This window comes from Neolamprologus multifasciatus, chromosome 20 (assembly GCF_963576455.1).
Source record: "Neolamprologus multifasciatus chromosome 20, fNeoMul1.2, whole genome shotgun sequence".
In the NCBI taxonomy this organism is placed as follows: domain Eukaryota; kingdom Metazoa; phylum Chordata; class Actinopteri; order Cichliformes; family Cichlidae; genus Neolamprologus; species Neolamprologus multifasciatus.
In genome coordinates, this window is record NC_140458.1 from 15,639,416 (window position 1) to 15,665,221 (window position 25,806).

General features: G+C 40.2%; 2 protein-coding genes across 2 annotated transcripts in view; both read right to left on the reverse strand.

Annotated features, from left to right (window-relative positions):
- plcg1 (phospholipase C, gamma 1) overlaps positions 1-4,419 on the reverse strand; it is a 27,672-nt gene extending 23,253 nt beyond the window's left edge. The window contains exons 1-2 of the mRNA XM_085145728.1: positions 4,138-4,419; positions 2,667-2,954 (exon numbers count right to left, since the gene is read on the reverse strand). Coding sequence (XP_085001854.1) covers positions 2,667-2,883 — 217 coding nt within the window. The 5' untranslated portion in view covers positions 2,884-2,954; positions 4,138-4,419. The remainder of the gene's footprint in view (positions 1-2,666; positions 2,955-4,137) is intronic.
- A 2,240-nt stretch (positions 4,420-6,659) lies between these two features.
- top1b (DNA topoisomerase Ib) lies at positions 6,660-25,645 on the reverse strand. The gene is made up of 21 exons (XM_085145440.1): positions 24,199-25,645; positions 23,861-23,885; positions 21,728-21,824; positions 21,048-21,180; positions 20,695-20,750; positions 19,704-19,808; positions 19,530-19,620; positions 19,344-19,429; positions 19,105-19,220; positions 18,896-19,017; positions 18,688-18,810; positions 18,420-18,607; positions 17,382-17,526; positions 17,142-17,285; positions 15,713-15,898; positions 15,107-15,175; positions 14,871-14,985; positions 12,998-13,125; positions 12,741-12,835; positions 12,348-12,497; positions 6,660-9,495 (listed from the first exon to the last, which is right to left on the reverse strand). The coding sequence occupies exons 1-21, from the start codon at positions 24,229-24,231 to the stop codon at positions 9,393-9,395; spliced, it is 2,310 nt and encodes a 769-aa protein (XP_085001566.1). The 5' UTR covers positions 24,232-25,645; the 3' UTR covers positions 6,660-9,392.
- Positions 25,646-25,806: the final 161 nt, after the last annotated feature.

The following is a 25,806-nucleotide window of genomic DNA, read 5'->3' on the forward strand; positions in this document are numbered from 1 at the left end:
TGGTGTCTTTTCTCTTTGCCACTTAACACACCTGAATTCCCCAGAGCAGTAAATTCCTGAAACATCTGCTTTTGTAGAGATGCTCACACTCACTGATGATCAATTTCAGACTCATAAACAGCTAATTCCACCACCACCATGTCTTCCATACATACACCTGCCCACCACCCCACTAATGTGAGCCATTGTCTAAGTAGCACCTCATCTTTCAGGCTACTTACATACAGACCAAGTCCTTTGCAATTTGTCCTTTTAATGAGTGACTTCATCTTGCTTTGTTATTTATTACTGTTGTCCTATTGTCTATTTATATTTCCTGCACAGTTTTGCTGTACATGTACAATGACAATAAAGACATACTCTATTCTATTCCAAATAAGTGCATCTGATTGGCAGCATTAGTCTTTCACACACTGCTTCTGCATTTTGGCTTAATTTTTGTTAAATAATGTGCTTTTATGCCCTTTTTTTTTGCCAATTGTATTTCAGTGTCTCCAACCAGAGCTTGTAAACATAACAGGGTATGACTATGAGGTTACAAGAACTAAGTTGTTTTGGGGGTTTTTCAAGCCAGGACACAAAACTCAAATAAATGGTTGAGAGTATAAAAGTATTAATTCATACAACTCTAGAAGCGGCTCAGAGTTCATCAAAGCTTGCCAGCGAACTCACTTTCCATCTCTGTAGCTCTCTGATATTAAAATGAGTTGATGGTGCCTAATGACTCAAACATGATTTCAATTCATGTACATGTCACCTGGTATCTGTCACACACTAAACGAGGGGGTTAGAAAATGATTAGCATGATACTGCTGAGTTTTACTGAGGGTGCTGTGCAGGACGTGTTGCAGCAGTCGCTTTGAAAACAAACTGTACACTCATGTAGTGACAAACAGAACTGGAGCAAACTTTTTCACTTAAAAAGACAGACTGTGAAGCCCAGGTATCCAAGCTGTATATTTATGACACGCTCAGAAGGCACGTCTGTCTACTGACAATTATTCTGCAAGACCACATCCTGCTATGTCAAGCCGCACATACATCATAGTGTGCTGTAGAGTAATATACAAGTGTGCGAGCCACAAATGAGCGCAGCCAATTATCTGATTGGAAACACGGGGCAAAAACTGAAAGGCAAATCACGTGGAGTGGTGAAAAAAAATGCACAAAATACACTTTAAGAGAGGATGGAACAAATGGGTCCACTTCTCAGCACTTTATATTTAGAAGCATACGAGACTGCTGTTTCCACAGTTAATGGACATCATTCTTTCATTGCCATTGATAAGGGGTAAATACACGGGGCCAAATCGTTCCTGAACGATTACACACTTCCAGTAAAAACCCTGGTATTCTATTTCTGAACATTAATGAGCAGCTCAGGCCAATTTCACCTCTCCAGGAGTATCAAATGGCAGCTATGAGCTCATGGGCGTATGAAACCCTTCACTAAGAAGATGATACTGATTTAACAAAAAGAAAAAAACCCATCAAAACAAAAAAAAAAAAGGACAAAAGAACACCACTAAGCCTAACCTCCTTTGTGTGTGTGTGTGCCTTTTTGTTGCATCCGGAGCAGAGTGCAGCTGTGCACAAGGCATCCTGCTACCCAAGAGACAGATGACATTACGACTCACTAAAGGCCTGTGTGTCCTCAGTTAGACACGCTGCTTTGTTGAAGATTAACCTGAATGCCAGCTTCCTGGTACTATACAGAATATTCCTATTAAAAAGGAACAAAAGAGTGCAAGGAAACAGTGTTTCTTCTCTGCGTCGACCCTACAACTATTTGTACCCGACACGTGATTTCATTTCTTCTTCCTCTGATATTCATACCTGCTTTTTCCAAGAGAAATAAATATATTATATTGCAAGAAAATAATCCCAAACAACTGAACATTTAAGCAACCTGTCGTTCAGTAAGAAGCACTTTAAACACTGATATTACGACACACAGGCGGGGTTGCATGTTTTCTTTCTATCATACAACTTTAGCTATCAGATTGATTTATGCGCTTAAAAAGCAGCCGGTTCAGTTTTACTTCTACCGTACTGATCCCAGTTTCTCCAAACTGTCTTTAGTGTAAAAACCTCGTAAAACCACCCAACCTCTTAAACTACTCATGTATTTGCTCAGTAACTTTAATTTTTAATCCTGGCAGTACAACTTACATTTTTTACAACACAAAGGTTTTGGAGTCTTTAAAGGTTAATCAGTTGCCTTGGGTTCCAATGTAGACATCAACTAAAATATCTTACACCAATAGCGACAAGTTACTTGACGCTTAAAGCACTTTTAGCTGTAATGTATTAAAAACAAAAGAAAAATCCCACATCTACAATATCACTGCACCACCAGTCTCTTATTGATCAGTGGAATTGTGAGATTTCACTGCGTCTTTGCTGTATGAATTCAATTATTTGGGGCTTTTAGATGTGACATCACATCCTAACTGACAACACTATCCAACTGTTCACAATACCATCATGTCGGCCCATCGTGCAAGTCTTTTGTGAGGCATTCAAGCACCTTAAAAAACACTACACCCATCATATTTCTGACTGTATGCCAACCAACCAGTTCTGGCACATATACCTTACAAATTTACCAGTCATCAGGAGCGCTGATATTTGTATGAGCATGTTTGCACTGACAGAATACTCACTCTCGCCCTCTATTTTATCCGTGCCCCGAGTCCAGATAATAGTCCTGGTCTCCAGCTTTACTTGAAATGTCCTTCTCTCTGGCCGCTGGGACTTCTTAGAATAAAATAGTGTCAGTACTGTCCCCAACTCCAGGTCTCGGTACAGGTTGTTCATCTCTGTGGCGTTGTCCATCCACGGCACAGGTCCGTTGGAAAAGAAGCCAGAGGTCCCAGCCATGTTCACTTCCCCTGTTTGTTATCCGTTTCCTCTCAGAACAATCTGCTCAGTCCAGGCTTAGACAGGGATACCTACAGCAGGAGAAGAAGGGAGGGGAAGCCCGTGAAACAACAATTCCTCTGGGACTTCATGTGTGTCAGTGCTGCATGCACATTATAAGGCACCAAAGAGTTTGATGCTGTCAAGAGCCATGCTTTAAACGATATTGCATGAAGTGTAAATGTTTCTATCATCCAATCTTTATAAATAAATGCACACAGTAAGACACTGCTACCCATATGTTGAGATACATGTCAAATACGAACGTAGGCAGTAATAATGCTTTATAATTACCATTTATAAAATTATATTTCTAAAAACTATTCTTTAATGTTCATCCCCGAAGCCACAAATGACTCATGTCATACACGTGTGTGTGTGTGTGTGTGTATATATATATATATATATATATATATATATATATATATATATATATATATATATTTATTTATTTATTTATTTAATAATAACCTAGATATTTTACGTTGTACGTTTTTATTACAAACATCCAACTTCTCAGATTATTTTATCTTCCGTACTTACATGCTAAACAAAATAATACAAAATGTCACTATGTAGTTTTGCAGCACATAAATTCAGTAAATAATGAAAATGTGGGCAAAGAATATATTTCAAACCATACCTTTGACCTTATTAACTTAAGGGTACAAGTACTGAGAGCAACGATTAGGCTACAACCTTTCAATCCCATCAGAGAGAGTGCATTATGTATCATTAAGAGTGGTGTGAATAAATGAGAGCTGCATCAGAAACCCATCGTGCAACGAGAAATCATGTTCATGTAGATAAATACAACAGAAAGGAGAAACGGGGTTTAATGTTATTTAGACTGCTTTTTCAATTAAATATAGAAAATGACCAACAGGCCTGTAACTCCCTACAGGAAAAAAAAGTTTCCCGTGAAAACATTTTTAGGAATACAACTGGTGGCGAATGGCAGAAGAGTGGGGTTAACGCTGTAACAAGAACCGTCTGGCTATTTTCACGGCGTGGAAGCGGGGCCGGTGTGTGCTAGCATTTCGCTGGGCGAAAACAACAAACATACCCTGCTAGACCCGTAAAAAAAAACAGGGGGGCTGAGGTAGCAGTAGCTGTTCTATTCATTCCTACTCCTCCTTTTCCTTTTCCGTGCGGACAAAAATTAACTGGGAAAACAACACGTCGGAGAGGGGCTGCCGTGCTGGAACTACCTACCGCCGCAATCTCGGCCCGACCGCACATCTCCAACGGCTGGCTGCTCCTCTCTCCTCGCGTCTTTTCTCCTTCTTTTTTCCCACCCACACTCAGGTTTTCCGTGATTAAATCATCGTCGGGCTCTCATAAGGCGCTGCGGTCCGGACAACAACAATTCCCGTTTCCTCTTCTCGCCTCTGGTCGTCCATAGAGAGAGAGAGAGGCAGACAGACACCGAAGCCCGTGGTAAGACTACGCAAGTTTGTCTGCTCTCGGATCAAGCCAGCTCAGGCCCTCTCTGGCACGTCAAGCTACCCGGAGTCTGTCACTAGGCTTCCGTCGCGGCTTTTCACAATAAAAGAAGTACTCGCGTCGCGTAAAGAGGTTGAGAATGTAGTTTAAAAAAAAAGATTAATTTCGTGTAACGCGCCCGTTTCTTAATTAGGGCGACCTGATGTCCCTCTTTATGTTTTATTTATTCGTTTTTTGTTTTTTGTTTTATTCCTTGCCCCCACTGTCCCACATCTTGAGACAACGTTACACATTTTGACTGGTTCATGCACATTTCTGGCTTTTGCAAAAGCTTTTTAATATAGTCAGAAAAAGGTTATCCTAATGCCAGTTCAATCCACTTTTATTTATATAGTGCCATATCACAAAAACAGTTACCTCAAGGTGCTTTGTATTGTAAAGTAATGACCCTACATTACTATAGCGAAAACCTCAACAATAACTCGACCTCCTTACGAGCTAGCATTTCGCACAAACTGTGTTTAGTCTGCATTTATTTTATAGCGATCTGGTCACTCTATTCCCAACAGCTGTATGAAAAACAGATACATAACACTTCACATATCTTTCACATATTTAACATATGCATGCTTATTATCATTATCAATGTTTATTATCAAAGTAGTCGTGCTTTATCATCTGTGGTGACGGTGAAGCATGTTGTAATACTGGTTTTAAATAGGAAGCAACATCCACAGTTGAATGAGGAAGCAGAAAAAACTGCCGCTCCTTGAGGTTCCTTGAAGGAAATGGTGACCCTGTCATATTTTCAAGATATGGCAGGGTTCATAGGGGAGAGCGTCTGATTGTTGGGGAGCGTTTCTAATGTTGTAGGGCCTTTACTCTCCTATACAAAACACCATGAGGCGGCTGATGTTGTGAATTGGTGCAACATAATTAAAATTAAAAAACAAGTAGTTGTCACTTGAAGATGGCTCCTAAATGGAGTCCGATTCCATACACTCTTATGGTAAAATGTTCAGGTTCACAACACAAAAAATAACGTTTGCAAAATACAATTTGGACAGTTTCTGTCTGTTTGGACAGTTTCAGCCCTCATAACAAATTTGTTATGAGGGCTGAAACTGTCCAAACTAAAAAAATTAATTACCCTACTGAATTCAGTAGGGTAATTAATTTTTTTAGTTAAAATCCAAAATTCCAAAGCCACGGTTGATGTCATAGTGGTTATGTCCATCTTTTTATACAGTCTATAGTTTTAAACAGGTATTTATCACTTGTATGTTAAGTTTACATCCAAGCCATTTATTACTAATACCATCTAATTATATGCTTGTCATTTTTCTTACTGGAGCATTTTGAAACAGTCTTTCTTCTTGTTGTTTACCTTGGATTTCTTTGTACGTAGATGTGGAGAAGCAGAGACATCAGACAGTTTGTTTCTCTAATAGTCACACTTATTAGTGGGAAAAAGTGACAAAATAAAACCAATAACTACACTTTAAGGTCACTTACATTTCAGGTAGATAACTTAATCAGACTGATTTATGTCCTTCAAAGAAACCACTGACGCCTGTTTCCCTAATTATTCTTCAGTGTACAGTATTATCAACACACCGATATTTTTTGTATTTGCTCAACAGAATTGTGACATTAAATTTCTCCCGCTGCCTTTAATGTCCATGTTTTATAAACCCAAGGACTAAGGGTTGTTGTTTTGACCTGATTTGCCATCTCTAAAAGTCAGTCAGTAGCCCTGTATTACAATATTCAGCTAAAATATGTGTATATAGCTGCTAATTACTGCGAGGTAAAGCACCGTTACCTGATTTGCGTTCTAAATCCAACATCTGCAAAACTCTTTTTGAGGGCAAACGTTGTGACAAAGACATGCACTTAATTTGTAGTCAATCATGGCACTTCCGGTTTGACCCTGCTGTTCTGACTGCAAATAACGGCACAACGAGCAGTTGAAGCGGAATGGTATCGGCCTCTTAAAGACCCAGACCTTTCCTGAACACAGAGCTTACTGTGTCTCCTAAACATAGCCTTAAATAAACTTTTTTTTTTTTAAGTTATTTTTTCCATTATAATTGTACATTTTAAAACATTTATCTAAATACTGACAGTATATTGTAACAGTAGAGAATAATGATAAGTAAGTTGTGTACTGATTCCTGTTGATTCCCTCCACATCAGGAATCAGACAATGATTACACAGACATGTGTAATCAGACAATGAGCTTATTTTTAATACCCACTTGAAAATGAATCAAAGCTGGCAACAAAAAGACGAAAAAGACAAGTCTGATGTTTTATTCTGAAACCTACAAAGCTCAAAACAAGCATTCAACTAATCAGGATTGCGATTGTGTGGTACAAGATCATATAGCAAGAAATATTAATGACAAAAGTTAGAATATCCATTCACATTTGCAAATGAATTCAAAGACACGTTCTGCTTTATCAGAGCAATACAAAAACAGCACGTTACAATGACAGACTTTTGAGATCTTATTTGGCAAAAATCCACACCCCTTTTGTCAGGAGGAGCTATCCTGTATTTATTTTTTATTTTTTTAGCTCTGGCATACAGTACATACACTGCCTTTCAGCTGCTTCAAGTAACCAAGATCCATATTACACAGAGTTCATCGTAAAACTGAGGAAACGAACACGCAAAAGTTGCATTTGAGCAATGAAAAGCCTTCTGTTATAATGCTTACAGCACACATTTTAAAAAATACTGAATCAGTCACTAAAAAACAAAACAAAACAAAACAAAACAAAAAAACAGACAAAAAGTATATGTACATCCCTGAAAGAAACAGCAAACTCAGAGAGGTGATGGAAAAAAGGACGACATTCTGTGCGCTAATACAAACCGGATTCCAAAAAAGTTGGGACACCAAACAAATTGTGAATAAAAACTGAATGCAATGATGTGGAGATGGCAAATGTTAATATTTTATTCAGAATAGAAGGTAGATGACAGATCAAAAGTTCAATCCGAGAAAATGTATCCTTTGAAAGGAAAAATATGTTGATTCAAAATTTCACGGTGTCAACAAATCCCAAAAAAGTTGGGACAAGTAGCAATAAGAGGCTGGAAAAAGTAAATTTGAGCATAACGAAGAGCTGGAAGACCAATTAACACTAATTAGGTTAATTGGCAACATGATTGGGTATAAAAAGAGCTTCTCAGAGTGGCAGTGTCTCTCAAAAGCCAAGATGGGTAGAGGATCACCAATTCCCACAATGTTGCGCAGAAAGATAGTGGAGCAATATCAGAAAGGTGTTACCCAGCGAAAGATTGCAAAGACTTTGCAGTTATCATCATCAACTGTGCATAACATCATCCGAAGATTCAGAGAATCTGGAACAATCTCTTTGCGTAAGGGTCAAGGGCGTAAACCCATACTGGATGCCCGTGATCTCCGGGCCCTTAAACGACACTGCACCACAAACAGGAATGCTACTGTAAAGGAAATCACAGAATGGGCTCAGGAATACTTCCAGAAACCATTGTCAGTGAACACAATCCACCGTGCCATCCGCCGTTGCCAGCTGAAACTCTACAGTGCAAAGAAGAAGCCATTTCTAAGCAAGATCCACAAGCTCAGGCGTTTTCACTGGGCCAGGAATCATTTAAAATGGAGTGTGGCAAAATGGAAGACTGTTCTGTGGTCAGACGAGTCACGATTTGAAGTTCTTTTTGGAAATGTGGGACGCCACGTCATCCGGACCAAAGAGGACAAGGACAACCCAAGTTGTTATCAACGCTCAGTTCAGAAGCCTGCATCTCTGATGGTATGGGGTTGCATGAGTGCATGTGGCATGGGCAGCTTGCATGTCTGGAAAGGCACCATCAATGCAGAAAAATACATTCAGGTTCTAGAACAACATATGCTCCCATCCAGACGTCATCTCTTCCAGGGAAGACCCTGCATTTTTCAACAAGATAATGCCAGACCACATTCTGCATCAATCACAACATCTTGGCTGCGTAGGAGAAGGATCCGGGTACTGAAATGGCCAGTCTGCAGTCCAGATCTTTCACCTATAGAGAACATTTGGCGCATCATAAAGAGGAAGATGCGACAAAGGAGGCCCAAGACGATTGAACAGTTAGAGGCCTGTATTAGACAAGAATGGGAGAGCATTCCTATTTCTAAACTTGAGAAACTGGTCTCCTCCGTCCCCAGACGTCTGTTGAGTGTTGTAAGAAGAAGGGGAGATGCCACACAGTGGTGAAAATGGCCTCGACCCAACTTTTTTGGGATTTGTTGACACCATGACATTTTGAATCACCATATTTTTCCCTTAAAATGATAACTTTTCTCAGTTTAAACTTTTGTTCCATGATTTATATTCTATTCTGAATAAAATATTGACATTTGCCATCTCCACATCATTGCATTCAGTTTTTATTCACAATTTGTTTAGTGTCCCAGCTTTTTTGGAATCCGGTTTGTAGTTGTGCGAGCATAGCGCTGGGGGTTTTCTGATCTTCACACTGTCACCAGTCTGTCATTTCATTTCATCTTTCACACTAAAATTACACAAATGAAAAGTCATCACATCACCTCTCTCTCGTGTTGCGTCTCACAGTCTCCCATACAAACATTTGTTTAATTCATTATTCTATGACAATATAGATTTATTTCTCAATAAATCTGATGGCTTACAAATTTCAGTACATTTTATCTCACAAAAGATAATACTAATGCGTCCGTCACTGCTGGGTCACAGGCAGATAGCTGCAGCTACATACGCACTACTGTAGTTTTGTAAGAGAGAGATGCCCTTCGGCAGCTTGGTCAAATGGTTAAGGAGTTATTTTCCTATACATAGCTAATCCTTATGTACAGCACAATTATTCACCTGCGATCGGCTCTCGAGCAGAGGCTTACCTTCCTCCTTCACTGCCCTGCAGCAGCAACACAGTGGAAACATTTTGACATCTCCTGCAAACCATTTTCATATCAAAGGCATGGGTATAAAAGGTAAAACATTAAATAGGTTTAAAACTCATAGTCTTTATCGGCCATGTCGATCGCCCAGGCGAACTTCTCTCTCTGGGTTTTGTTGTAGATTTTCTCAATGGGAATGCCGAACTTCTTGGACCTGGGATTGGAGGAAAGACAAGACAGAATAAAAAAAGAAAGACTGGGTGAAATGCAACAGTGGCAGTTCGACAAATAGGTTGATAAAAGAGTGGTTTTGTTTCAGATGGCTGCTGTCAGGTCTTGCGAGCTTCCGTTAACTGCAGTTTTCTTACGCTTCTGTATAATTACGGTTTCAGATCCCCTCACTCTCTCTCTTGCTTTTTGAGTGTTTCATTTGACAAAAACAATAAAACACAATATGAACAATTTAAAGATTAAGAGATTTGACTTAATTTTTCATATATTCTATACATATTGTGATAACTTGGCCACAAAAAGCATGCAGTGAATGTCTGCTGTCACGTCAATACTAATACTGGATTTTATTTTTTGTTACAGTACTGGTAAATTTGCAGCAGTTTGTTGGATATCAGTAGGACATCACATCGTCTTTGGTTTGGAGACTCTGGGCTGCTTGTACTTGGTCTGCAGGCAATCTAAACAATGTGGCATGAAAGTGTCCATGTGACTCATTGAACAGGAAAGTCTAAGAAGAATATTAGAGAGCAAATCAGATGCAAACAGAAAATTAGTTTCTGTTTTCTAAGAAAGGTTTTATGCACACATTCACAGAACACTGAACTACTGGTGAGGTTAAAAAAAACGATTCACTCCAGTTACACGGCCCTCGTGTAGGCCTCTTTTTCTACCACAAACTTATCAGTAGAAACACCTTATACCAACTGTAAAGCACGGTGGTGGAGGGGTGATGATTTGGGCTTGTTTTGACCTGGGAACTCAAGTATTCTTGAGGGAGATGTCAGGCCATCTGTCCAACAGCTAAAGCTCAGCACAAGTAAGGGCAATCGCAATTCCAAGCACAGCAGCAAATCTACAAAAAATAAGAGTCGAGGTGTTGCAACAGGCCAGTCAAAGTCCTCGACCCGAATGAAATGTGGTAGGACCTTAGGAGAGCTGTGCAGATGCCCACAAACCTCAATGAACTAAAGCAAAACTAAAGCTGTAAAGAAATGTGTGACAAAGTTTCTTCACAACAATGTGAACGAGTCTTTACAGAGAACAATTACTTTAAGTTATTGCTGCTAAAGGCGGTTGCTGGGGTCGAGTCTTTGAAAGCTTTCTTTTTCACATCATTGTGATTTGAGACGTCTGGAACAAAGGTACTTAAATGACACACAAATCTTTACCAGCCTGCTGCCTGTGGCAGGACATAAAACATATTTATCCATCCTTTGTTAAATCTGTTTATTCAATTCAGGGTTGCAGGGAGGCTGGAGTCTATCCTGGCTGTGTTGGGGTAAAAGGTACACAGTGGACAGGTTGACAGTCAATCGTTATGCTCTCATATTATTTCTAATACATACAAACAAACAAAGCTTCTGATTTTGTAGTTTTTACATTAAAAAAAAACAATTACGGTTTATAATTGAAGGTCAAACCTTAACATGTGGATCCAATACTCTAACAAACTAACAATCACACTTCACACAGCTTTATGTGACTGTTGAGGGCAAAGTTAAAAGCATAAAATGTGGCAAGAATGGAGTAGAAGAAGAATAAAGACAGAATGAAACACTTTTGATTAGACAGCTTTGACAAAGATTACTTAATAAATATTACAATGTATATTAAGTATTTATACTTCTTCTGCAGCGCGGTACTGTTTATGTTATGGTCTCAAGGGTCTTGTGTGTTATTTGGACTCTCAGTTAACATTATTGAAAGTCAGTTTCTGTTTAATTGCTGCTGCTGCTTTTAATGTTTAAAGTTTTTGATCTTCGTGTTCAACTTTTGACTCCTTGCTTCAGATTTACCATTCAAGTGATTCATTTCTGATTTGTGTTATTATTATATTTTGGTTTCTGTCCTGACTCCCCAGTGTTCTTCAGTCTCATGAGTCATGTGAGTTTCTTGTCTGTGATTAGTAGGTAACATTCGGCTTGTGTTGGCCTCTGTGTATAAACAGTACAGCCTCCCTCGACTTCAGCACAGAATCGGCTGTGCTTTCCCGTGTATAAATCCCTGTGAGCTCTTGTAGCTTTGGGATTCTCCGTTTATCATTTTGTTAACAGTTAATTTTGAAATTTGTAGATAAAGACTCAATAATGACTTTCCTGGTTAAGTCATCCAAAAGCTAAAGCTGTTACTGAGATATAACAAAATGAGAGAAACCATGATTAACTAGCTAAAATTTTAATTTCCTAGCCGTTAAGCCAGTGTACCTTCACCTTACCATTACTCACAAATACCATAGTTTACACCACGTTCCCATGCACCACCCTTTACTAGGATCCCCATCCCTTACGCCCTACAACCAAGAAAATCACGGAGGATTCCTGTATCCATTGTGCTTGAGGAGGAGGTTCTCCATAAATAGCTGTGGGGCATCGGTTAAGGAGGGCGGACCACCATGTTCCCCCTCTCTATGGCCAAGTCCCTCCATTCACCCACAGACAGCACCTCATTGCCTTCCCACATGGAGGAAGGAGGGCTGTTTTGCGACGCTCCCTAGCTTTCAGAAACAAACCCCATTGTTCCTCACGCTCACACGCTTTTCTTCCTCTTATTTTCCTTTTGCAGCAGTTAGCTTTTTTGCTTGAGCTGCTCCTTTTCCTACAATGCAAAAGCATTTCCTGCCTTTCTGTCACCAAGGGTAGGTATGGACTGCACATGCCCACCCACCCAGAGACCGCCTGCCTATTTATCAGTGGGGGGGGGGGGGGGGGGGGGTCGCTCATAAAGTCATAGTATAAAACAACAAACAAACAAACAAAAAAAGATGCTCTGATTAAATAATAATTAACAGCTAATAAACGCAGATACAGAATGTCTTTTGTGCACAATAAATACCATGCCACAGAGATGCGTGGATCCAGGTAATTAAGCTTGGAGGTTCCCAGAGCAATTTGTTTGTTCTCCTCTCTGTCTGTGGCTTGCACCTGGAGTTTCATCAGCTGCTCCTCTATCCTCTGTACAGCTTTACGCTTCATCTCCACAGCCCTTACAAAGAAAAACAAACACAGGGCAGAGAGAAGGAAGAAGACAGATACACAAGATGCAAAGGAAAACAAAGACGGGGGTGTACGAAGGCGGGGAGACAGAGAGAGACGAGGAATTATAACGACAGACTTTAAATGCCCTGGACACCATTTAAACTTTGTTGCTGAGGAGCAAAGATGTTTAAGTAATTAAGTAATTGATCAAACTCTCTTGTACTCATTAGCGGTGCTAATGTTTTCTTACTTTTTGCTCTTGTCATCATGGGAAGCCTTGTGATCAGCTTTGGCAGCCTTCAGCTGCTTCCTGGCTGCTGATAGTTGATTTTGTTTCTCATCGATCTACAATCACAACAAATGCACACAGAGTGAAGTCTAAAACCTGCACCACCAAAAGAGTGGATAGCTTTATCTTTAATGGGTACGAAAAAATGCCTGTTTACTGAGAAAAAATTCTAATGGAGGAATAACAAAACCAGAAACGGTCGTAGCACAGACGTTTACCTTGTTCTGAAGATTTTGCATGGACTTCTCAAATGTTTTGGGTGGAGCTCTCTGGTGGTTGCAAAGAATGGCCACGGCCCGGTTGGCTCGGTTGTACGATAGGATCTTTGCTGGGATGCTGTCATCAGCTGTTGATCCAAAAACAACATAAGAGGAAAAGTTTAAAATGATTTAAATATAAAATGACCCAAACTTTGCTGTGACTGTTTGCAGGTGCAGTAAGGGTTTAGCCAATTTGCTAAATTGCTGCTAACCTGCTGTTACTATCATTATATCACATAATGTAATAAAGTAGTTATTTTTGAATGGAAAGGCCCAAAAAGGCATTAAGTGTACAATGCTCATGTGAACAGTTATTATTAGTCATTCCTTCTTCCTTCCTTTTTCACCTTTCCTCTGTGCTGTTGCTCTCCCAGTTTTAATGAACAGACACGCGTATAATGACATCTGTCTGCACAGTACAAGTAGACTGGTATACAGCTTAAAAGTACAGGCTTAAAGTTACCTGTGTGAGAGGAGCAGGAGTCAGTACTTTTGTTTACATGGTGGAAACAATACTTTAATACCTGCACTGTCATGAATATAAACTCCAGAGTCCAGGTGTCACAAACAGTGACTGTAGAAAACAAAATCACTTCTACAGTAACTGGTCACAACACAGCACAGAAGCCACCAGTTACAGCTTCACATACACTCCCAGGTCACTTTATTATGCAAACTTGTTCAGCTGCTTGCAAATATCTAATTAGCCATGGCAGCAGCTCAGTACATTTAGGAATGTAGACATGGTCAAGTTCAAAGCGAGCGTCAGAACGAGAAAGAAAAGTGATTTAAATGTCTTTGAACCTGGCGTGCTGGTTGGTGCCAGGCTGGTCTGAGTATCTGAGAAACTGCTGATTTGCTGGGATTTTCCCATACAACCATCTCTAATGGTACAGAGAACTGTATAAAAAAGAAAAAATATCAAGAGAGCAGCACTTCTCTAGGAAAAAAATGCCTTGTTCATGTCAGAAATCAGAGAAGAGTAATCGGAATGCTTCGAGCTGACAGGAAGGAAACAGTAAAAGTTAAAGAACCAATTGTTATAGCCAAGGTATGCAGAAGAGCACCTCTAAAAGCACAACACATTTAACACTGAAGAAGACGGGCTACAGCAGCAGAAGATGACGCCGGTGCCACCTCAGTCAGCAAAGAACGCGAACATGAGTCTACAATTTGCACGGGCTCGCCCAAACTGCACAACAGAAGATTAGCTCATCTGATGAGATTTGAGTTCATTCTGTAGGTTCAGAATTTGATGTACATGAAAACACTGATTCATCCTGTCTTATAATAGTTCAGACTGCTGCTGCTGGTGTAATGTTGCGGGATATGCTTTCTTGGCAGACTTTGGGCCCCTTAATACCAGCTGAGCCTGCCTGAGTATTGTTGCTGAATCCATATAACCCCGCTCCTGTCAGGATAAAACACCATGTCACAAAGCTCAGATCATCTCAGTCTGGTTTCTTGAACATAACAAGAAGTTCACTGTACTCAAACAACCTCCACAGTCACCAGATCTCAAACCAATAGAGAAACTTTGGAATGAGGTCGAATGGGAGATTTGAGTTATGGATGTGTGGCTGACAAATCTGCAACAACTGATGCTGTCATATGAATATGGACCAAAATCTCTGAGGAATGTTTCCAGCACCTTGTTGAATCTATATCATGAAGAATTAAGGCAGTTGTGAAGGCCAAACCTAAGAGTAGCAAAGAGTACCTAATAAATTGTTCCATCAATACAAATGATAGAGATGAAAGAGACTAGCACTAACTTATTTAATGATGACAATGAGTTGCTATAAGACTACATGAAACCATTTTCACTCACAACAGGTCAGCTCCTTGAGCTGCTGTTGCAGGGTGCTGGAGGCGTTATAGGTACGGAAAACTTTGGCTGTAAGTCCATCCATCAGCTCCTGTAGGTGCTTATTTAGAATAGATGTCTGCAGGAAACACAGAAAAGAAGAGGGAACAACAGTTAAGGAGGGCAGGTGAATCAGAATTATACAAAGTAGTTAAAGTAAACAGTTAACGTGAAGGCAGGTATTCTTGTGTGTTTCTCACATTCAGTCTGTCAAAGAGGTCGTCTTCAGGCTGTTTGTTTTCCAGGAACAACTGGAGGTTTTTAAAGACCTGACAGGAAACAAAAACGAAGATTTACTCAGCCTGAAATCAGTCACTTACATTTAACTCTTAAAACTGTGGCCATGGATGCACTGACACATTGTTACCAGCAGAGGGTGTGGGCTTATTTGTGCCCATGATGACAAGTGCAGGTGGTTTATGGACTGCAGGTTAGTGTGCTTTGTGTGAGTGCTTTTTAACTGGTACTTCAGAGGAAGTGCAGCCAAATAGACAGGACCCAGACGTGCTGAAGAATTTGCAATTAAAAACGAAACACTCTGTGTGTGTGTGTGTGTGTGTGTGTGTGTGTGTGTGTGTGTGTAGTTTGTACACTCTGTTAATGGCAGGAAACAGACCACCCTGTGAGGCAGAGCTGACAGAAAACTATTTCTTTCTGATCACCTGCCTGCACAAACATCCTCCATAGATTAGAACATTTTTATCTCATCAACACTAAATTCCACATCTGTCATTACACAACCAATATCTGCCAGAGCACCAATTTCTTCCCTCAGTAACTCCTCCCCTTCTCATTTCCTTCCTTACCCTCTTCTCCACGGGTATTTTGTTGTAGTAGCGGATGGAGTCTTTTCCTAAAAAGTCAAACTCCACAACGTACTCCTGGTCGTCCAGCTTGGGGTACAGTTTGATGTGTTCCACTCGCAGCGAGCAGCAGCCAACAGTGTCCGCCGTCTCGCCTTCCTCCTTTTCGTTACCTGCCCTCAGAGCCAGCTATGAGAAAAATACCAAACATCACAAACATAAGCAAAACCTCAGAGCAGAACATTTGGTCAGGATTTATGTAGGCCCTGTGATGAACTGCTGAACTGTTCGGCATGTAACCCGCCCCCGGCCCAATGACAGTTGGGATAAACTCCATGTCACCCATGTGACTCTGAACAGCATGACTTGTTAAGAAAATAAATGGAGCAGATTTGTTTGGGGTTTAATCTTAGACTTAGTTTACCAGTGGAACTAAAGAAGGACCTATGATTTGTGTAAATTAACAGTAAATTTCATTTGCTGACACAGACTGGTGTAATGTGTTAGAAATGAAAGGATACCACATTGTTTGATGGAAATGAACATTTTTAGCCTACAGAGGGCTGAATTTAAAGACATCCCAAAAACCACAAAGATGCTGGTCTTCTATGGCAAATGCCAATCAGGCCCCACGGTTTCATGCAGGGAGCACAGAGCCCAGCTCACCCTGCCCCTTGCACAAAGGAGCAGATACTGGTCCTACTGATGGGTTAAGGACCTTCTACGGTCAGCAAACCTTCTGGTAATGACACGTATTGATGTGCCATCCTGGAGGAGCTGGGCTACCTGTGAAACCTCTGTAGGGTGCAGGTGTTGCCTCATGCTACCAGTAGTGACACTGACCCGAGCCAAAGGGGGAGGAAGAAGAGGGGAAGCCGTCTAAGATAAGATTTAATTGCTGGGATTTTTATAGATGGAGATGATATGACGTATGATAGGGAACTAGCCAAAGAAGCAATGTTGAAAAAGGGAAAAGTAGATTGAAGTTGGAAGGAAATTCATTCTAATTTGGTGGGGTTTATATCTCAAGCACAGACATCAGGACTGCCTCTGCACGTGGGCCCACGGCCCTGGATGTCTGGAGTGAGAGATGAGACGAGGAGTCAGCAATGGCCTTATGGTGGCCTGGAATATGTTCAGCTCTGAATAGGAACTGGTGAGTGACTGACAGCTGTGGAAGACAACACATTAAGGGGATGATGGACGGAAATGAGAACGTAGTGCTTGGAGGCATAGGGAATGCACGAGATGTGAAAATTCAGCTGAATTATCTACAATAGTTCACGTCACTTTACACAGATTTCCCTTTTCAACCTACTACTTCCACTAGTTCTACTTCTACTACTTAAATCAAAGCATTCTTGTCTATAATCTTCTTTATCTATTTTATCACTTGGTGCAGTCACCATAATTTTATTTTATTCTTATTTACCTTGTCTATGAAGTACAGCGCCACAGCTCTCTGTCTGATCCTCATCTCTTTTGACTTCCAGTCCTCTCTGTACTGAGCACGGATGCGATCCACACACTTCTTTAAACGCCGGGCAGTTTCATATTTCTGCCAGTCCTTCTCACCCTGCACACACAGACACACACACACCTATGTCCCATCAATGGGAAAATGGTAGAAAAAAAAGGTTACTGGGGGAAAAGGCGGTGAGAGCGCGGGTACCTTGATCCTGGAGCTCGGGTTTAACATGATGTACTTGATGGAGCCCTGGATGTTCTCTGTCCAAGATGCTAACCAGGTTACTTTGTTGTCATGTCGAACCTCCTTCCATTTTGTCCCTGGGGGAGGTTTGGGGTGCTTGGAGTCCCTACAGAAAAAGAGCCAGAGTTACCAAAGAGGTGCAAAACATGCTGGCACATTTCCACTGATCTATGTTTGGAGCTGTTCTCACAGTGGAGCTTTGTGCTGATTTAAAAGCGTTCCTCAGAGGTACCAAAAATTAAATAACTGATCTTTTTTCTGCAGTGTAAACACCAAAGCTATGAGACAATAGTGTAAAGAGAACATAAAATCCCACCTTCCAGTATGCGGGGGTGAACATGTCCTCCCTGGCTTGTGTTATTGTTTGCACAGATACAGTTTACACTGACAGGAAGACCACCTTTGACATGGTGCCAGAAGCGCATGTGTGTGTCAGTGATACATCTGCCATACTGTATATGCGACAGGCAGCACGTACAATCTTTTACCCAGTGTTTTTCTTTGATGGCAACTGACCGCTACAATTTAGCTTTCCCACAAACTCTCACACACATCCCGCCTCCAAAGCAAAAACAACATCATTTCCACAGCCTGTAAATAAATACGGTAATCACAAAATCAAAAGACAGAAGCATAGATTAACAGAAAACAAGGCAGACAGGTGGTAAAACAAGGTGATCGGTGTGGGGTAAATGCCTGTGACCTCCTGACCAAACACTTCATCAATACTCAAAGCCTCATCAGTTGCTGCTTATTATATCCTTTCACATGCACACATCTTTTTATCTTATCCCTTTAACAACAACAGTCTCATCATCTTTCACGTCCTCACCTAAAATGGTTTTACAGGGCCACCTTGTGGTAAATCTCATAACTAAACACAATAACAACAACCTGTCTCCAGATTTTATGTTTCTGCTATGCTTCGCCTCTGAAACAGGAACGGTTAAAGATCAGGGCAACTGAGGTGGCGATAACGGTGGCAAAGAGATTTCCTACTTGCTACAGTTAATAATGATGTCTTCGGGTCTGATGCGCCGCTTCAGCATGCCCATCTTTGGATGGTCACCCCGTCCTCGGAAAAGGCCCGGCGGCTCGATGCGGAAATTTCCGATCCTCTCCTTGTGGTTGTCCATGATGCAGAAACCATACTCCTGAAGGAGCCGTTCATTTTCCTCTTTGATTTTCTACAAGATGTATGAACATATATTGAGAAATCCCAGAGTTCTCGAGGTTGGAAGAGTGCACCTAACTGCAGCAGGAATACCTGTTTCTCCTCTTTAGACATCTGTTTCCGAGCTTCTGACTGGGCCTTGAAGTACTCGCTCATCTCACTGAAGTCACATTTATTTAGGTCAGTAATCACAGACTTCTCTTCTGATGTCATTTCCTAAAATAAAACAGAAGACATGTGAAGCCCCATTTAAATACTTGGAACTTCACACTATCTGCAGAGCCATGTCCATTTTCCTCACCTTCCTCCAGTCTTTAAAGAAGTTCTTCCTAAAGATGTCCTTCGTGGTATACTCATGATCCAACATTTTGGCAAAAAATGTTGCAACCTCTTCAGCAGGAGCACTCAGCTTCATAGGCTTACCTACAAATACAGGAAATTACATTATTTTAATAAAAAAATAATAATAAGTACACAAAAATAAGTTTTCTTTAATACAAACTGACTCACCACCATAGTAAAATTTAACTTTGCCTGGCAAGGGTTCGTATGGAGGCGCAAACACTGGACCTTTATGTTCCAGGAAGCGCCATTTGGAGCCGTCGGTATATCTTTCCTCCTCCCACCTAATCATGACAAACAACAACACAACACAACCGGTGAAAGAAAAAATAAAACTGCACTTTATCTAAATAAGTGGTTTGTAATTTCCTGAGGAAAAGATCAATTTGTGTCTATAATTAACTCACCATTTCCACTTCTCTTCTTCTTCTTTTTTCACTTTCTTCCCATCTGTTCCTTTTTTGCCTTTTATCTTCTTTTTGTGCTTTATACCCTAAAAAAATGGATTCAACTAAATAGATCTACAAGGAGATACACAGTAGATGCCCCATCAAAATGTTTTTGTCATTACAGTGTATTAACATGTAATAAACCTCATCTTCCTCGTCTTCGTCGTACTCATGTTTCCTCTTTTTGGCCTTTTTGTCGTGTTCCAACTTGACTTTTTTGGGCTTGTATTCATATCTGTAGAAAATTACACCATTACATGAACAACCAAAGCTGAACTGCAACTACAAGAGTTTTGGATTCATTTGAATGACACCTACTCTTCATCATCATACTCTTGTCTGGAGTTCTTGTTGTGTTGGGGTGAGGGGTAGAAGCCATTGTCTTCCTCAGGTTCACTCTTAATGCCAGCAGGGCTCCTGTCTCTAATTGGCACGTCAAAGACATTGAACAGCATTTTAGTAAATGACAACAAAGCAATAACTGCTCTTTAGTATAATTATTTTAAAAGCAATTAACGGCTGATTCATGAGTACTTTTACTGCATGATAACTGCAAAGGTCTTTAGCCATCCGTCATTTCTTGTTATTTTGCTAAAAAAACAGGAAATGGGTGCAGTGATGGACTGAAACGTGCAGGCATAAATGACACTGCAGACTATAAGTCAAAAACAGAGTTTGTGCATTTCTAAAATGAAAGTCAATATTTGGTATGACCACATTTATAAAGTCTCTTAGGCAAGTCTTGTAATTTCTTTAAATCTTCAGGAATCATTCTCCAGACTTCTAGAAGGACATTCAAAGCTCTTTGTTGGATGTTGGCTAATCCATGACTGTTTCTTTCTGCATTTTCTATTTTTTTTTGCTTTTAACTATATTAGTAGTGTGTTTTGGGATAAATAGCAAGCTGAAAAATAAAGGATTTGCCAGACATTTTTCAAATGATATTCCAGGTTCAATCAAAATCTGTCACGTTACTGTGTTCATAATTTTATCAATTTTGGCAAGTGCCATTTTTATGCTTGAATGATGCATGGATCAGTGTTAAGTGTCTTAAAAAAACAAACAAAAAAAACATTCCTCTGAAAATGGTCAGTTACAAGGACTGGACTGAAAATAAGTAAAAAAAACCCAAACCAAAACAAACAAAAAAAATCAGCCAATGTTCAAAGTAAAACTTTGAAAAACCTTCTGAAATCATGGAGAACTATTGTTCAAGAGCATTTTACCACTAGAAGTAATAGATAAAAAAATGAAATGTGCTTCAGGACTTGTGCAGAGTCTGTAGTTGCAACAAAGCGATCATGTTTACCTCACATATCCATTTTCCTTCTCCCTTTTAGGCTTCTCTAAATGAGATGATTGAATCTGAGAGAAACGGGAAAATATAGAAAACCATGTTAAAACGTATGCCACACCTTTGCCAACTTTAAAAAATAAATTTTAAACTTTAGCATATAGTCAGAGTTAACTGAAAACCAGAGGGGCTCTGTTTGCTTGTTAGTGTTTGTTTCTAATGAGGCCAATCTCTCTGGAGGATTTTAGAAACATTAAAAAAAACAGGACGAAAAACAATTTGTCACAAAAAATAATGACTCACAATCTTTACTCCAAACACATATAAAGCTTTTCATTTAAAGGCATACCGACGACCCATAAACAAACCTTCTCTTCTCTCCTCTTGTCTTTGTCCCTGTCTTTGTGTTTTTGTCTGTGTTTGTCTGAGCTGCTGTCGCTGTGCTTCAGTCGCTCTTTGTCTTTGTCTCTGTGTTTCTTCTCAGAGTGCTCCTTATGCTCACTAGAACATAGAAGACACAAAAGGCAGAGATCAAGCGTAAAAGGTCAGACGAGGTCCGGATGTGCAGACACAGAAGATGCCATCACAAAAAAAACAAAAAACAACCACCGGCAACGTACGCTTATCGTTTTTAATTACACAAAGACAGAGACACGGGCTGTCAACAATAACGGACAAAGTAATGACAGCTACTTATGACACACAAAAAGAAACCATAACAAATCCACAATGGTTCCAAGATTGAAAGATTTCATTAAGAAACTTAATTTGAGGTTGCTGTATTTATTTCAGTTAAATCAGCAGTCCCTTATTGAGTCTTTCATATTACTGTGTTTGATACTGACAAAATGAAATTTGGATTTTGCCAGGATCCTCCTCATTTAAAATGTTCCCATAACACCGCAAAAGTGAATACATACCATTACTAAGACTTAACTCTGAAAACCGACTATTTCAAGAGAGTAAGGGAACAGCCAAACATAAAGGCAGGTGTGAATGATGTTTAGCAGATCACCAAATAACTGAGACAAAGAAACAGACGTCTTACCTGTTGCTGTGCTTGAATTTCTCTCGCTCCTTGTCTTTTTTGTGATCTTTGTGTCTGTGTTCCTTGTCTTTGTGCTTGTCTTTATGTTTGTGTGTGTCTACAGTACAAGGGAGAAATCAACTTGTTGAGAAGCATTTAAAGATATCAGAACAAAAACTTTTTAAATGATTCTTTCACAATTAGCTGTTTGCAATTTGCATGATTTGTCAGGATGTGTCACCTCCAAGGCAACATTCACTTACCAACACTTTATTAAGTACACCTATTCAGTTGCTTGTTAATGCAAATATCCAATCAGCCACTCACATGAAAGCATTTATTATGTATTTAGGCAGCATCAAAAAGGTGAGGAAAGGTGAAGTGATTTTTGATGTGGTGTGGTTGATGGTGCCAGATGTCCCAATCATTTCAGAAACTGCTGATTTACTGGGATCTTCCCATACAACCATCTCTAGGTTTACAGTGGTCCAAAACAATTTACAGAGAGCAGCAGTTATCTGGGAGAAATTGTCTTGCTGATGCCACAGATCAGAGTAGAATGGCCAAAGTGCATATAGGAAAGGAACAGTAAGTCAAATAACCAATTGTTACAACCAAAATGTGCAGAAGAGCATCTCTCAGCAGCAGAAGACCACACTGGGTGCCACTCCTGTCATCTAAGAACAGGAAACAGGCTAAAATTTGCACAGGATCACCACAATCACCAGATCACAAGTCAAAAGAGCACACTATGGGATGCATGGCTGGATGGATATGTGACTTACAAATCTCCAGCAACTATGATGCCATCATGTCAACATGGGCCAAACTCTCCAAGGAACGTTTCCAGCACGTTGTTGAATCTATACCACTAGAAATTAATGTAGCTCTGAAGGCAGACCACAGCCTGCTATTAGCAAAGTGTACCTAATAAAGCGACAGCTGAATGTACATGCCTTGGTAAAGCTGCAACAAATCTAGTGAGAAGTGACATCTTAAGGACGAACTGTGCAACAAACGTCCGTTCCCTTACTTCTGGTTCCAAATCTCAGAGAAACACTTTGTCAACAAACATGCAAACACACAAAACAAAAATCTCTTAATGCATGCAGAGATAATTGCCATGAGACAATAAGAGACACAAATCTCCAAAAGAAGAACTTGGCTGGTGAGGACTGGGTGGGGGGGGGGGCTAAGTATGTTTCATACCCACCCAGCAAAACATCATTCCTCCAAGGGTATTTTCCACATAGATCAATTTTGTTTTCATACACTCCTGCTGCCAGCCAAACGACTAGCCCGTAATGATTCTGCATGTTCTCCTAATATTAAAATGGTTCCTGCTGAGTAAAATCCCCCCTAAGGTAGACCTGAAACAGCCTGATCATCACCTTGTGACTCTCTGTTGTCATGGCAGTTTAATAACCACATAATCAGCTTTTGTAATATATACCACATTTTAATAAGAAACTAATTTCCCTCAGACAGCTTTGCTTTGCATCAAATAAAGCATTTAAACAAAAAAGGGTGCTCCCAACTTAAGTGTAATTTAAGTATAATTTGTGCCAAAAAAATAAAAAAATGTGGATGTTTTTAATAATGCCGTGCAACTTTTTTTCAGTGTGTGTGAGAGGGCTTGAAGTTTGGTGTGAGTATTCCTCGTTAACAGTGCAGATAAATATCTCTTAAGGAAGGATGGAGGCAGAGCACAGGTGGTGGTGAGATAGGGGCAGGGAGAGGCGATAAGCTCCCAGCTCTCGCCTCCATATCACGGCAGACAGTTGGCTCTGTGCTCGGCGCCCTGCCTGCTTCATACAGAAAAAGAAAATGGCGCAGAGACTAAGTCCTCAGCCCCAATTCGGCCACTTTCGGCTCCAAAATTCGCTGCAATTCCACGCACGTATCGCCAGTCTAAAGCATGCAAAATTTACACGACGCCAGGCCCTTTCGGAATACCCCGTCAGATTAAAAAAACGAGACTGGCAAGTGTGCATTTCAGACCCTCTTTTTGAACAATAGCCGCAAGAGAGTGGAGGAGAAGGGACTTAGTCTCTGGGACGCCATTTCTGTCCTTTAAAAAAACTAACAGTAGACAGATTCCAGCTGGAAATCAAGAGTCAGAATGAACAAGAAAATCCTCATTAGAGGTCCTACCGCTTCCTTTAGATCCGGAATTGACCTGAAAATTGTGAAAAAAATGTTTTTAATATTTCAATTTTAAAAACGCCGGTAAGCTCGCTTATTCAAGTTTCAATAGGAATATACGCTGAGCCTAGGAATGTGCGTATTTCTGCACAACAAAGAGCCGAGAGAGCACAAAAATGTAAAAGTTTTCTCCTAAAATAAACAGAGCAGCCTAACTTGCAGCGACAGCTAACGTTAATTTGCACTCATTTCATATCCTGATGGTTAATACTTGTGTTATGTCTGTTATTGCTGAGAGAATTGATCCAAAACTGTACAGAAGACACTAATTATCGGCCAAAAGCTACCTGGGAGTCTCCGCGTCCGTGGTCTCCGCTCATGGTCAAGTTGTTTTTGTTTGTTACGCAGGTAAAGTTAAGAGTAGACAGCTGTTAAAGGATGCAGCCGCACAGGATGCGAGGCTCGGGGAACCCTCACTGACAGCCTGGAATGGAGTCCCGATGTTTACCGACTGCGCATGCGCAACCCAACCTGGAAGAAGGCTGTGCATGGTCCTTACCTGAACCGCTATCGTAACACCATTTTTACCGGGTTGGTGAGGACACTGGACATAAAAGATCGGAAAACTGGAAATTGTGTTGGAGCGCAAAGATTTTGAACTTTTAGCTGTTTCACAAGTTTTTCCAGCTTTTCCCGTTGGGCTTCAATTTGATAAATATGTGTGTAAACGTACGGAAAAAAGTTATGTTAGCTCAGTGTGAACATTTGTTGTTATTTTACAGAATATTTCTATAGTACATATTGGAAAAACCAAACCAAAACAACAACAACAAAAAAAACCCACACTTTGTTATGTTAAGTCCAAAATTTATGTCATGTCCAGTGGCCACATTGAAGTCTTTTGATCCTCGGGCCTCATGTTTGACACCTATGAACAATCATTGAACAAACAATCTATGAACAAACAAATGAGATCTCTAATAGAGATTGAAAATGTCTGAGGATTCTGGGAACGAGTGGCAAGCGGTACTAGCGCACGCAGGCTTTTACGTGAAAACAGTCACACAGCGATAAAAAAGAAATACAAAAAATGGCAAGAAGCTGTTGTATTATTAACTACAATAGCCGGTCGCATGACAGCCACGGGAAGCCGACGGTAAAGAGATCGGGTTTTATCGGATTACGTCGTGGAAGAGAAATTGTTTTTAAGCCATGTTTCCGAAATAACAAAGAGCCGACGGATGGCCTGGATTGCAGACCAAACATAACGTTTCAGAACACTCCAGCTCACATGTTAGTCTGCTCCAAGCATTTCCACAAAGGTAGGCCTTCTGTTGTAGTTGTAATTGCGTAATTTATCTTAACATAATTGTTGATGTAGGTTACAAATAAGTTTTATATTGATTTGAACTGAATTCGTTGCGCTATGCTGCTTTGTTCACTGTGGCTTTGCGGGCTAATGTTTGTTGTGTTTTGTAGGAAATCAGCCTAGAAAAATGCTGGAATGCGATCCAGACTGGGCACCCTCTATCAACCGGGGTCATACCGAGTGGAAAGCTGCTACCACAGCGGGATTTGATCGGTTAAGAGAAAGAGAGAGATATCAAAACAGCCACGAAACGTCCCGCATATATGTGCCCAAGTGTTGTATTGAAGCAATCAAGTGATGAATAACGGTTTTCCAGTATGTTGTTTTGCATGTTTTTTTTGTTTTTGTTTTTTTTACCGAAGTAGCTAATAAAGCATAATGGAATGCAATTTTGCCTCTTTCTTGTAAGATTCTATAATAGAATGAAATGCCAGTTATAAATAAAAACAATAAATTGAATGAATTACGAAACACTCATTTTATTTATATTAGATCTGAAAATGTTGTGCAATACTACAACCTGAAAAGACGTTGGCCTGTACAGGAGATAAAGGGGAAAAAACAGCAGCTTTTAAATGGAATAGTC

Excerpts from the sequence above, each read along its gene's own strand:
- top1b (XM_085145440.1), bottom strand. The coding sequence starts at position 24,231 with ATGAGCGGAGACCACGGACGCGGAGACTCCCAG. Across the intron at positions 19,018-19,104 it reads AGTTAAATTTTACTATGGTG|GTAAGCCTATGAAGCTGAGT; the intron begins GTGAGTCAGTTT and ends CTGTATTTGTAG. Across the intron at positions 12,498-12,740 it reads CATGATGACAAGAGCAAAAA|GGCTGTGGAGATGAAGCGTA; the intron begins GTAAGAAAACAT and ends TTTCTTTGTAAG.